This window comes from Cibotium barometz, chromosome 38, assembly GCF_041138505.1.
Source record: "Cibotium barometz isolate CiBa-2024 chromosome 38, ASM4113850v1, whole genome shotgun sequence".
NCBI lineage: Eukaryota > Viridiplantae > Streptophyta > Polypodiopsida > Cyatheales > Cibotiaceae > Cibotium > Cibotium barometz.
Window position 1 is genome coordinate 21,038,309 of NC_141083.1, and position 13,699 is coordinate 21,052,007.

Here is a 13,699-nt window from a genome sequence, read left to right on the forward strand (position 1 = left end):
AGTAGGAGATTATTCTAGGGTTAAAACTTAAAATCCCATAGATTATTATTCTCAAGGAGGAGGTGCTAAAAAAATATATTTTTGAACCAATCAAATTAAGGTCAACTCTTAAATCTATCTAGTTTTTGTTTTTGAATCTTTACTTATTTTAAAGAACGGATTTTTACATATTTTAGTTATAAAATTGGATACTTAAAACCCCAACCAATCTTTCTTAATTCTGCTAGCTACTTAAAAACCTTGCCAATTTTCCTTAATTTGGTCGGTAAAAATACACTAGAATCAAGCATTAGTAGTGGTGATGAGTTATGAGGCATGACCTCCTTTGATTTTTAAGGGCAAGCTGCAATATGTGACTCATGTTGATGCAGTGTTTGAAAAAATTATTTTTTAGACTCTTAAAATTAAAGGCAATGCTTAGGCTTAACTTGGATTTAGATTTAAAAATCACTAGAAATCATGCAAATGCCCGGACTTCTATATTATATATTACAGGGCTTGCACCCCTACATGCCACGTGGTAAATTTTATAGGCCATGCATGAGGGGGGGGATAAGATTTCTTCTTCAATCTTCAATCTTGCACCTTCACCCTACCACCCTCCGTCAGGTGCATGTAGACACATAGCACACCCACCCTCCGTCTGACTCTCTGTAGGCACACATCCATTAGGTGCATGCAGGTCGCCGCCCTTCGTCGGGTAATCATGGTCCATCACGCCCTTGCTCTCTGTCTGGCTTTCTGCAGGCACGTAGCACCCCCACCCTCCGTTTGGCTTTCTGCAGGCACGTAGAGCCCCCGCCCCTCTGTCTGATTCTCTGCAGGCACTGCAGGCACGTAGCATGTATTGCTACCACCTCCAAGGTTTCAAAATTCCAAGTTCCTTTGTCATCGTGTTGGTTCGTTCTGCTCGCGTGCTCTGCACCTTCAAACCTTGCTTCTGCAAAGAAATGTTCTTAAAAAGTAAAAAAATTTCTTTATGCCTTGGCAATAGTAGACTTTTAGAGAGACAATTATATGTATTGCTAAGAGATATCATTGTGTTCTTTTTCTATCAACGAGGTATCTACATGTATATAGTACTGGTATACAGTTGGGTTAATAGGGTTATGTTATATGTTTACAAAGATATAAAGAGATGTTTATAGAGCCTTAAGATATTCATTTTGGATTTCCAATGCCGAAGTAGCTTTGCGTACCCCACCTGAGTTGATGAATGTTCGAGCTGCAAAACACCTTGCTCAGTCGAACACTCCATCTGGATAGCCAAGCTCCAAACGCCTACAAACTATTGCGGACCTATGTGAGCGCAGTGAGAAAAATCAGGTTGCTTGAAGGACTACTTAGATGCCCTTTAGGATGAGATCCATGGAAGTGGCATCCAAAGGGGAGATACACTAAGAGATGAGTTGATTCATCATCTCCATCACGTTCTTGATAGTAGTGGTTGCATGAAGGCTAACCAACTAGACATGATCTCTTTCATGCAAAATATGCATGTTGAAATTGGGGAACCTCTAGGTGGATGTACTAGGGAATGTAAAGAATAAGTCGATTCTCTAAAAGAGCAAGTACGTACATTAGGCTTGGAGGTATTGAGTCTAAAGATATCTCTTAATCGACTCAATGCTATTATGAAAAAGATGAGCCGTATTTTGGAAACTAGGGTAGTTGCCTAGAGATTTTTGTGACAGTAATGATGCTTTTGCTCAAGGGACAAATTGTATTGCAACTTTCCAGATCCGACTCTCCGTGGTAATATTTATGAGTTATCTATTTTCTCAAATTCTTTACATCTCTTTTATTTTGTTCTCTCGCTATTTTTTTTCTCTCTCAACCTGTTATATATATATATATTGCTTGCTCTCTCTCTCTCTCTCTCTCTCTCCCCCCTTCTTTCGCTCTCTCTTTGGAGACGGAGAGAAGTTTTCTCTTATTAGTGTCATAAGGAGATGGATTGTATATGTTATACTCACTTATCTATTATATATATCTCTAATAATTACATCATGTACTGTGCGGAGTCTATCTGAGAGTAGGGTCACATGTGTGATAATGGCACTTGAAGTAGAATAAATGTAACAAGGTAATATTATGTTGTCTATTGAAGTTAAGAATGTTTGTAAAAAGCAAATTAGTATTTGTTATTTTGTGTTTCAAAGGAGTTTGAAGATGGCTAGGAGCTGCTGTATATACCTGAGTTTGAACCAAGTTGGTCAGTTTCGAATATTGGATGCAGCACACGTCTCGCCGTAATTGTTTGTGGATAAAGGCTTGCATTCGGAAACAAATTGTTGCTAATTTAATGGAGTGCTTTAATGAAAATGGAATCGAAACATTTGGAAGGGTTGAAAATTAGGAGTAGCATAGAGAATTCCATGGTAGAACCCACTTAGATACGAGTAATAGAGCAACTGCCAATGCTATGGTACTTCAAGAACCTATCAATGAACATCAGACTATTCAGGCACATATAGATATGGCACGAGGCCCTGTTTCTTTTGATTTAAATGGGCTACCTATAGATGAGATTGATCCTATTAATAATTTTCAATCTATTTGGCTGTGCCATTGGCGATCTGAATGTCACTCTATAAGGCGTGTGTTTCCATTTCCTTGGTATTCTAAGCATCCAATAACTATGGTGGTATATTCCAGAGATTGTACTCTTTACTCATTTTAGGAGCCCTTTCTTATAAAAGCCATTTTTGTGGTGCTTTAATTTGGAAAGAGGCATCAAGAAAGCTTGGACAATATGTGGGCAAACACTGTTGTGCAAAGTGGGAATATCTCCTTATTGCCTTTGGAAAACCCTCCTCTTGCATTGGTTGAGCCGTCACTTGGTAATGATAATGCAAGTAAGGAATACAAGAAGAATATACGCCTTATAACAGTGCCTTGTCATTCGTTTCACTTGATGCTCACTTGGATAATCAGTTCACTAGGGGAGGAGGAGTATTCAATTTTTGAATCCATGGTACCACCTATCATCGTGTTGGTTCTATAATACCTGATGAAACATGAGATGCGGCTCCTCAATTTTCTCAATTGTATGTGTATGATAGGGAGCATGAATTGGAGAATAGACTTCATAGGATGCCTTCTTTGAATCATAATGTGCTTGAAAGGTTGCAAATAATGATGTATGAACATAATCCGTACGCATGTGCACTTCATACAATGGGAGATATGTTGCAGTCAAGTCCACATGTAGATTTTGAGAATGGTCAACACCGAAGCACGATCTACCTCAAGGCAGTACTTGGTTCCTACAGGAAGTGAGGTAGCAACTATCATGCCGGGTCAAGGAGATGATTGTTATGTGGGGCATATAGATATTCGAATAATGTCTTGCACAGGTGCTATAAAAAAAATATCTAACTTGCACCGTTTATATATGCCTCTATTATATGTTCTTCTATTTCCTCGAGGAATTGCAAGCGTCAGTACCCTCAGAAGTTTTCTGAGACTACTAATGTTGGTGACAATGGATGATTACCCTTTTTGGTAATACTGAATTGATCCTTTGAATTTACAATCTGAGATTGAGGATTAGTTTCATGTACATGTATTGTTTGTAGACTATGAAAAGCCTAATAAGTTAGATTTTTCGGTGCATAGACACTACTGGACATTACAAAATTTTCTGATTTACTGTCTACAAGCCTGTTCAAATGTCATTCGTCTTAAATATTGATCCACCAAATGAGTTTTGTAAGGAGTATATGCTTCCAAGGAGAGATAATCCAGTTGCCCGAAGATTGTTTTAATGCTTTGTTCAGGTGTGTTAAGATTGTCAACACTATATTGGATTGGAATGCTAGATGTATATTTATGCCAAGCTTGGTGCTTTATTCAAAGAAATGTAAGTGCTTTAGGAGCTTCTACATGGATATATATGGCAAGCATGGTGTGTATATATATAGGTTGGCGAGTTAAGGACCATGAGGCCCAAAATATAAGGCTTATCTCTACTCACCCCCGAGGACGAGCCTTTTGTTTTTATGCATGCAAGAATACTCTTGCCCGTCAGAGATGGGCCATGCCACTAGTATAACTAAAAAGTACATGTTTAAACCCTTAATTAAAAGTAACGTCAAATTCCAACTGGGATTTCTAAATAACTGGGTTATACAAGCACTATGTTGAAGTGTTGTAAATTGGGACCCAATATGTATTTGTATTGATCAAATCTCGGCTTTGCAGAGTCGAGAGGGTTTCCTTCAAAGCTGGTAGCCATAGGGGACAAGGACAATAAATAAAAATTAGCATCATAAATTATTTTTTATGCACTTCACAAGCTCATAGTAAAAAAAAATAGCATGTAAATTATTTTTTATGGACTCAATAGTAAATTATTTTTTTATACACTTTCACCTAGAGCCTAGTGGCTAAACATTAATCACACAACGCCCCTCTTTTTTAATAGTAAAAAACTGTAGGTTTAACTCGGATTGCTTCTAGTACTACACGTGACACATTTGGATAGTAATCTATCTGAGAGAAATCATAGGCTTATCCTCTAAGCCCAACCCTTGTCTGCGACGTGTGGTGGGGCCATTGGTAGGCAAAATATCAGATATTTGGAATTCATGCCACGTGGAGGCTAGCTATATGGCCGCCAAGGGTGAACGTGAAGATTGAAATTCCACTCGGGTGCCTTTAATTTGGCAGCTACAATTAGTGAAGAAGCCTCTAAATCTAGAACCCGCTAAATCTAGAGGGATTATGTAAAGAGGAAAGTGTGTATTATAGGTAGGCACACCTACTATCTAGTTAGTTACGTTAAGCTGATTTGCTTAATTAGGATCCTTGTCATAGGGCCATCCTAGCTAATCACCATGCTAAAATGAGTTATTTGCATTAAATCACGTTAATTTTTAGTGCAAATCTTGATCCTTGTGGCAAGCTTAGCACCTCGACAGGTCAAAGTGCATGGCTTTTTAGCCTTCTTTGAAGCTCTGTTTATATATATTCTGCTTTGAGAAGACCATGCCTGATAATTATTTTCTTAAGTAAGCTTTTTTGGGGGAAAAAAAAAAGGACCACAACAGGCTGCATCCTAGGGAAAGGAAGATGAGATCTCTTCGGAGCTTGCATGAGAGATGGTGTTTCACACTTAAGCGACCACGGACAAGTTGGGGCAGGCCTAACTCGAAACTGGCAAAGAGACTCAAGGGTGGATCAAATGTTCATCAAGGTGGCGGCTATGGTGGACCTAATGTTGGCCATGGTGGAAGAGGTCAGCTGCAGCAGGCATTGAGGGAACGAGGTAAGGAGACATTAATGGAAAGTGGGTTGATTCAGAATTTCCCCTTGTACTGTGACAACTATGGGAGTCCAAGCCTTTCGTTATCTTCACAGAAGCCTGCTATTAGCAGCAACAGTGCAGGCAGCTCAAGCAATGTGGGTTCTTCTGTATACAGCAGTTCTCCTTCACTTGGTAATTGCTCTTCTTGTGGTGATGGCTTCTCAAGCAATGAAGTGATGAGCTTGGTGCAGTGCGCGGAGATGGAAGGGGTCTCGGATTTCATGCCCTCCCATTGCACCATACTGGGAGGGCCGGACACATGTGAAAAGGAAGGTGGAGTGTTTTGCACAAGGGAAGGTTCCTACGAGGCCCAAGATGATCTGGGTGTTGAGGATGGTGGGGAACCCTATCGAATTGATTTGTCCGACTTTGAGCCTGATTCTTGTGCAATTAGTTGCACGGATGAGCAGCAACGCCATGGATTAGAGAGAGGGGTGCTTTGCCTTAGGCTTGATTATGAGGAAGTTTTGAGAGCCTGGAAGGATTGTGGTGGATGCCCCTGGGCGGGTGGAACGCCCCCCTATCACCCCACCACTCTGGATGCCTTTCACACCTTCGGCCATTCCTTTGTACCTCATCCTGCATATTGCCAATGAATTGCAAGGTCTCTTACCATTCATTGTCAAATTTATTTCCTCTCTTGGTTTTAAAATTGATGTCTTTTCAAATTCAATAGATATTTTTTTAATGTGTGTGTGTATCAAAGTGTATTGCCAATTATGTACTTGTGTTTTGGTTAATTGTCCTTTTTTTTAAAAAAAGATTGGAATTATATAGTGATAGAATTGTCAATTGGTTAATTGTCTTTTTTCTTGTTTGAAAAGAGTGGAATTATACTAGAGAATAGAATTGTCAATTGCTTAATTGTTAATTGTCGCGATTGTTGGTGCCATGAATTATTTTGTTGGAGTAAACTCCCTTTCTCAAGCTTAACTCTCAAGTTGATGCGTGAAGGCTCCCAAGTGCCTCATTTGGTTTTGAGAGCCATTAAGGTTAACATTTTGGGGCCATGACTTATTAGAAGTAACATATTTATAAGACACGTGGTTTTGACATTTTGTCATGCGACATCATGTGGTTGGGTGCACATGTTTTCTTTAACTTGTGGTTGCGTGCACATTTTGTCTTCTACTTGGTACAGTTGAAAGGATCTATTTCCGCTTAATGACTAGAGAAATTCAAAAAGAATATCCCCCAAAGCCATTACTGAAGTGTGAGTGAATTACTTGAGTGTAGTGTCATAGTAACTATTAATTTCAAAAAACAAATATAAAAACTACATGTGAAGGTCTCAAAACCTAAAAATTTTGAAAGTATGTCATGTTACATCTTGTGGTTGGGAGCATGTGTTTTCTTTAACTTGTGGTTGTGACATCTTGTGGCTGAGTGCACAAATTGTCTCTTACTTTGGTACTTTTGAAAAGATCTATTGCCATTATATGAGTAGAGAAATTCAAAAGAGAATATCCCCCAAAGCCATTACACAAGTGTGAGAAAATTGCTTGAATATAGCGTGATCATAACTTTAATTAAAAAAACAAATATAAGAATTATAGTTCGTCTCAAAGTGTGGGTCATTGATAAGCTTAACTTATGGGGAAAGGGTATAGAAGGAAGAATTCCTTCAAACAATGGGTTGTGTTTTATGGAGGACTAGAGAGAAGGGTGTCAAGAGGAAGAAGTCCTTCCAAAAATGGGTTGTGTTTTATGGAGGACTAGAGAGAAGGGTGTCAGCAGAAGGAAGAAGTCCTTCAAACAATGGGTTGTGTTTTATGGAGGACTAGAGAAGGCTTATAGTGGGCTTGTGACCATTGTTCATAATTTCTTAGGGCTCTCCATTGAGGCTAATTACCCAATTATTGTAGATCTTTAATCTTGGAAGTCTCTTTTGACAGTCACAAGGTGTGGGTGATGAATGTGGCACTCCTATAATGAAAGAAAGAAACTCTTCGAATGGATTTATAGGGTAGGCTCACAACACCCATGGATAATGATGAGAGATTGTAATAATGAACCATAGGGAAAGCAAAAGTGGTAGTGTTGTGGATATGGGGGCTAAGCTATGCCTTCCAAAAGACTTGGTGGATGGGTGGGAGTTGGGAGATTGGAGATCTTAGTGGGACCACACATACTATAGCTTACAATACCATGATAGTTCTTCTAGATTGGATAGGCTATATTTTGGTAATGAAGCATATTGGATTCCTAATCGCTTGAGACTTTGGGTTGAGTCCTCCTCAACTCTCTCTGATCACTGTATGTCGAGATTGAAATGTAACTTGGCCAAAGGTTGGGACAACTAGATACCAAGCTTTCAGAGGAGAAACCTAATCATCAACAATGAGCTGCTTAAGGACCACATGCTCCAAGAAGAGGTTCAGAAGGCCATTAAAGCTCTCGAGAAAGAGCTACATAGTTGTAATAATATGCTTGGGGTAGATTTGCTTGTAGAATGTAGTTTAGAATCATTGGCAATGTGAGAGATTAGTAGACTAGGGAGCACCAAGTAAAGGTAGAGAATGCATGGAAAGGGCTACTGGACAAAATACATCACTCTTCACTATCTTTAAAGGAACATGATAGAGGCTTGTGGTGCAAAAGCTAGTTTGACATCTTAGAGCAAAAAGGGCTCAAGCTGGGATGAATCTCTCTAGGAGGATACTATTTAAAGCCTCTGAAGCTCCCTCCAAATACTTCTTTCATTAGGAAAAACTTACACCAAAAAAGGGTCGGTTAAGAGCTTCTCTCTGTTCCACATAGATAAGAGAGAGGCAAACGATAGTATTAAAATACTCCCTCTCTCTCTCTCTCTCTCTCTTAAACTTTTTGGGACCACATTTTACTAATATTATAATAGATTCATCAGAATAATTTATTGTTATTGTGTACCCTAGCCAAGTCTGGGGCGAAATCTAACTTTTGATGCTATTAACTATCTTAAATGTGTCGAATTTGAACAATTTATATAATCCAGTTTAGTATTTTAAAATTTTAGTAGTTTGAGCAATTCTATGAGTATTCTTTGATTGCAAGTTTTATTTTCAATAGTCATGTTTCCTTTTAATGTTTTAAAATACTATTAACTTCATAATATGAATTTCTCCTTTCTTCCCTCCATTCTCACATCAATGGTGATAGATGCTCCCAATCGACAGAAATTAGGGTGGGAAAAAAGGATTACAGATGAAGAATGTGTTTATTTTTTGGTGCGACAGAGTTGGAACCAAAAAATCATCTTACTCTTGATTAATCTTTCCAATCTTTCCGCACTGTAAGTTTAGAGAAGAACAAAGCTATGGAGGTCAGTATTCAATATTTCTTTTAATTTCTTATAGATTCGAATGTTATGTTTTATGGTATGTTTTGTTTAAAGATATTTAATATTAATGATTTTATCAATGTTTTAAAGTAAAAAAGTACCTTTTTATAGCTCAATGGTTTTGATTATTGTAGCCAATTTTGTGTCAATATTGTTATGAATTACTTATATATTTTGATGATTTTAACTGAGTTTCAGGATACACAAAGTAAGAAAAGAGACATTCACCTTTAACTTAATGTTGTGCATGCACGTATGTATAAGAGAACAAAGGTTACATTGACCTTTAACTTGATGCTGAGCATGAACCTATGTATAAGAGGACAAAGGATGCATTGATGCATCAATCAATAATGCAAGAGAATAGTGATGCATGGAAAAAGATGGTGGATTTATGGGTAGCGGAATTGATTAATCCTATATCGCAATGGCACACTCTATTTTAAGATTAACCTCCTTTATCAAGTATATGTATGCGATGGTCATGCAAGTCTCTTAGGTTATACAAGAAGGCTTGCCAACCAAGCACATTATATTTACACATCAGCCCAAAGTATGTTGACGAGTAAGGAAGTAATGATAAAACAACTCTCAAATTCACTAATTGAGAAAGAGAAGGAATGTGAAAATTTGTAGCACGACGTAATGTATACTATGGAAGTACCAAAAGCCTAAATATGTGAAAGGGTACATGTTCTTGAGAAAGAGAATAAGAAGATGCAAAGAATGTTGGAGAACAACATTCTTGAGAAAGAGAATAAGAAGATGCAAAGAATGTTGGAGAACAACAATAAGAAGGTTCATGTCCTTGAGAAAGAGAATAAGAAGATGTAAAGAATGTTGGAGAACAACATTGTATTTGGGCCAAGAGGCATGTTTGAAGGACCTAAAAACAATGGACATGTTGGTCAGTGGAGGTGGGCAATGGAAGCGATGAATCAAGATTGTAAGAATATCTGCTTGCAAAACAAAAAATTATGAGATGGATGGCTCATTTGTTGCTAGAGTGCTCTCAAAGGACATGGTAAGTTTTGCACTCCAAGACAAGAAGATACAACAAGAGATAAGATGCATGAAGTGAGCAAGACATGGTAAGTTTTGCACTCCAAAACAAGAAGTTTAAAGCAACGTTAGAAGATACAACAAGAAATAAGATGCATGAAGTGAGCAAGACATTCACAACCAAGGATGCCCAAGGGTCATTATTCAATAAGGATCCTCACCTTGGGACTATACCATCGGGATGGGACAAGGTTGATGTAATTGGATCGAGGGACACTTCCAGTACAAGTGGAGGCTCGGGACATAACTTGATCGAATTATCACCCCTGCCACCTTGGATATCTAGTAGAACTCGATGGAGGCATGGAACGTAAATCAAATTATCAACCCTACATCAATGCCACATTACTCGATACAATTACATGGTAACTCGATCGAGTTACAAGATGTACATCCACATAGGATGCCATAGTCATCCAAGTAACTCAATCCAGTTACTTGGTGATGGACATTCATGTAGGCACCATGTAGATCAATTAAGTTAGATGGTGGATGTCCACCATGTAGCTTGATGGATCAACTAGGCGCCTACACCGCATAACCCATTCGAGTTACGCACATGTATGCACATCATACATACACATGAAAATTGTAGACATAAAATGCATATTTAAAAAAAGTGCATTTTCCACGTAGCTTGATCGAGTTACGTGGAAACCCTATGCATGATAAACACATGTTTTTTTAATGCATGGAAAAAAACACACATTTTTCCACGTAACTTGATAGAGTTACATAAAGACTCAATGAATGGTTGATATGTGTTTCATGTTGCCCATTTTTTTTCCATTTTTCATGTAACTCAATTGAGCTATATAGAGAGCCAATATTGATGATTGACAAGTGTCCCCCTCGAGGTCCAAAAAATGTATTTTCACATATCTCAATCGAATTATTTTGCAGAGATCTAGTTGTCATTAGACATTTTGTCCAACTGACACATGTCCCTTGATGTCCAAAAAAACCCTAACCATAACTCGATCAAGCTATAAAAAGCTCCCTTTTTAAACTCTCATTCTCACTATGTTCACTCTCTCCCTAATCCCTGTTAGTAGCTTTTCATCTAATTATTAATCTAATATTCATTAGATATTCACTACTCTCAATTAGACCACTTGGTCACTTTCGCAATTAGATTAGGGTTTTCATTTAGGCGACATCACATCCTTCTAGCATGGACTCACAAAAGTCCATTGAGGATCTCATAGCCCCAATTCACCATGAGATATCGATGGTTCGTGCAAGTATGGGTGACACAGTGTAGAGACTCTCTACAAAGATAAAGCAAATGAGGGTGGAGATGGAGTAGATGAGAGCACATATGGGGGACCTACAAAGAGGTTTATGATATGGCACATCACAGATTGTAGAGCAGAGCACTTCTTCTAGTAAACCTAATAGATCCCTTTGCAGTCGTCGAGGCGTGCATAGTGATCCTTATCTTGCTTTATATCCATGGCCTCCTTCTGAGATTCTAGTACAATGATCATTTGCTGCACATGTCTTGCATATTCTACAGGAGGGTGAGTGCTTAGTTTTTTTTCAGCCCCTTGATGCAATGGCCATGTACATGTGGACATTTCTTTCACCTTTCCTATATCTCTCTCTAGCTGGTGACATTGACTTGGCTAGTGTTGTGGGCATTCACGATTTCTTCCTTGGCACAATAGAGATTAATCCACAGATAGGGAGGCCGGTCTCTCACACGAAGCGAGAGGACTTGCTAGCCGTTTCATTGAAATGTGTGATTCCTCTCTCTCTCTCTCTCTCTCTCTCTCTCTCTCTCTCTCTCTCTCTCTCTCTCCCCCAAGGCACACAAACACACACACCCACATGTATGAGAGACCGGCCTCCCTATCTGTGGATTAATCTCTATTGTGCCAAGGAAGAAATCGTGAATGCCCACAACACTAGCCAAGTCAATGTCACCAGCTAGAGAGAGATATAGGAAAGGTGAAAGAAATGTCCACATGTACATGGCCATTGCATCAAGGGGCTGAAAGAAAACTAAGCACTCACCCTCATGTAGAATATGTGAGACATGTGCAGCAAATGATCATTGTACTAGAATCTCAGAAGGAGGCCATGGATATAAAGCAAGATAAGGATCACTATGCACGCCTCAATGACTGCAAAGGGATCTATTAGGTTTACTAGAAGAAGTGCTCTGCTCTACAATCTGTGATGTTCCATATCATAAACCTCCTTGTAGGTCCCCCATATGTGCTCTCATCTACTCCATATCCACCCTCATTTGCTTTATCTTTGTAGAGAGTCTCTACACTATCTCCGATAATGTTGGGTCCATAGTGTGCAAATGGTGTCTATATAGCAAAAATACATGAGATATTAACATACAACAAGGAGGTTTATGATATGGCACATCACAGATTGTAGAGCAGAGCACTTCTTCTAGTAAACCTAATAGATCCCTTTGCAGTCGTCGTCGAGGCGTGCATAGTGATCCTTATCTTGCTTTATATCCATGGCCTCCTTCTGAGATTCTAGTACAATGATCATTTGCTGCACATGTCTCACATATTCTACAGGAGGGTGAGTGCTTAGTTTTCTTTCAGCCCCTTGATGCAATGGCCATGTACATGTGGACATTTCTTTCACCTTTCCTATATCTCTCTCTAGATGGTGACATTGACTTGGCTAGTGTTGTGGGCATTGACGATTTCTTCCTTGGCACAATAGAGATTAATCCACAGATAGGGAGGCCGATCTCTCACACGAAACGAGAGGACTTGCTAGCCGTTTCATTGAAATGTGTGATTCCTCTCTCTCTCTCTCTCTCTCTCTCTCCCAAGGCACACAAACACACACACCCACATGCACCTACATAATACACACAAACACACATGCATAAACTTATCCAATCATGTATACTTTTTTTAGTATATCTTGTTTCTTAAGAGCCTTCTTTTTTTAGTGTACTTGTCCCTTAGCGATGTGAGGGGTTTGATTATTATATAGTTGAAATACTAATGTAGATGAATTAGAAATGGGTCCATATAAGCTTGGCAAGAGGTGAAGTACCAAATGTACCATTTTGACATAATAATCCACCTAGCCTAGGTGTTTTGACACCAATCCAAATGAATTTTCTAAGTATGATTTTACTAAATAGTAATGATAATGTAATGTATATGTGTAGTGCATGCACTTAAAAAATGCATGCTTTGTAGAAGTGTCTCGCCACTAGAGTAGTCCTCGATGTTCCAAGCATGTTGCAATATCAAAGTGCTAGTTCCTGTACTATTATAGAAGCTTTGGCACTGAAGGTGTACTAATCAATTGTACAACAGGTGTAATAACAATAAATGTGTGTCTTTTATATCATGTAATGACAATTAATGTGTAACTTTTCTCAACATGGTGTAGCAGGACATGATTTTCTAAAGGTGAGAGAATTTGTTTGGGATCCTTTCAAGATAGTCCTTGCAATTTGGAACCAGGAGTGGCCAGAGGAGCTAGTACATCTTTTTGATATGTTACAAATTGTGAAAGAGACAAATTGGACCTTTAATATTAAAGGTGTCAATACAAGCATATGATGTGTATTGTAGTGAGGTTGCCCACATGAGGTTCTGGCTACCTCAATGACATTATCCCACCATGGAATCTCTGTACATGTGAGTGATCAAGAGGATTTTTTCAACATCAAGACCTTAGGTTTTATTGTGTATATGTTGGGTATAAATTTGCATGTTTTATGTCTATGCCACGTAGATGGAGATGAGCCTTTATTGCTTAAGATTTGTGAGACCATCCTAGATGAACAAGGCTTATTATCATTGGTACTATGTATCAAGTGACAACCTTGATAACGAATGTTGAGTAATATAGCTTTGTATTAGACACCCTACTAAATGTGTAGTGTGCAATGAAGATTGGAAAGGCATTTGGATAAGAGGTGAGCAACACTAACCATAGAGGTGCTTATGATTCTCCATAAAAGGTTGCCATTGAACATCACTTTTGTTATAATAAATCATCTCATA

General features: G+C 38.6%; 1 protein-coding gene across 1 annotated transcript; it reads left to right on the forward strand.

The window, feature by feature from the left end:
* Nucleotides 1–4,679: 4,679 nt before the first annotated feature.
* On the forward strand, nt 4,680–5,991 carry LOC147616461 (uncharacterized). The gene has a single exon (XM_086777085.1). The coding sequence runs from the start codon at nt 5,077–5,079 to the stop codon at nt 5,905–5,907; it is 831 nt and encodes a 276-aa protein (XP_086633211.1). The 5' UTR covers nt 4,680–5,076; the 3' UTR covers nt 5,908–5,991.
* Nucleotides 5,992–13,699: the final 7,708 nt, after the last annotated feature.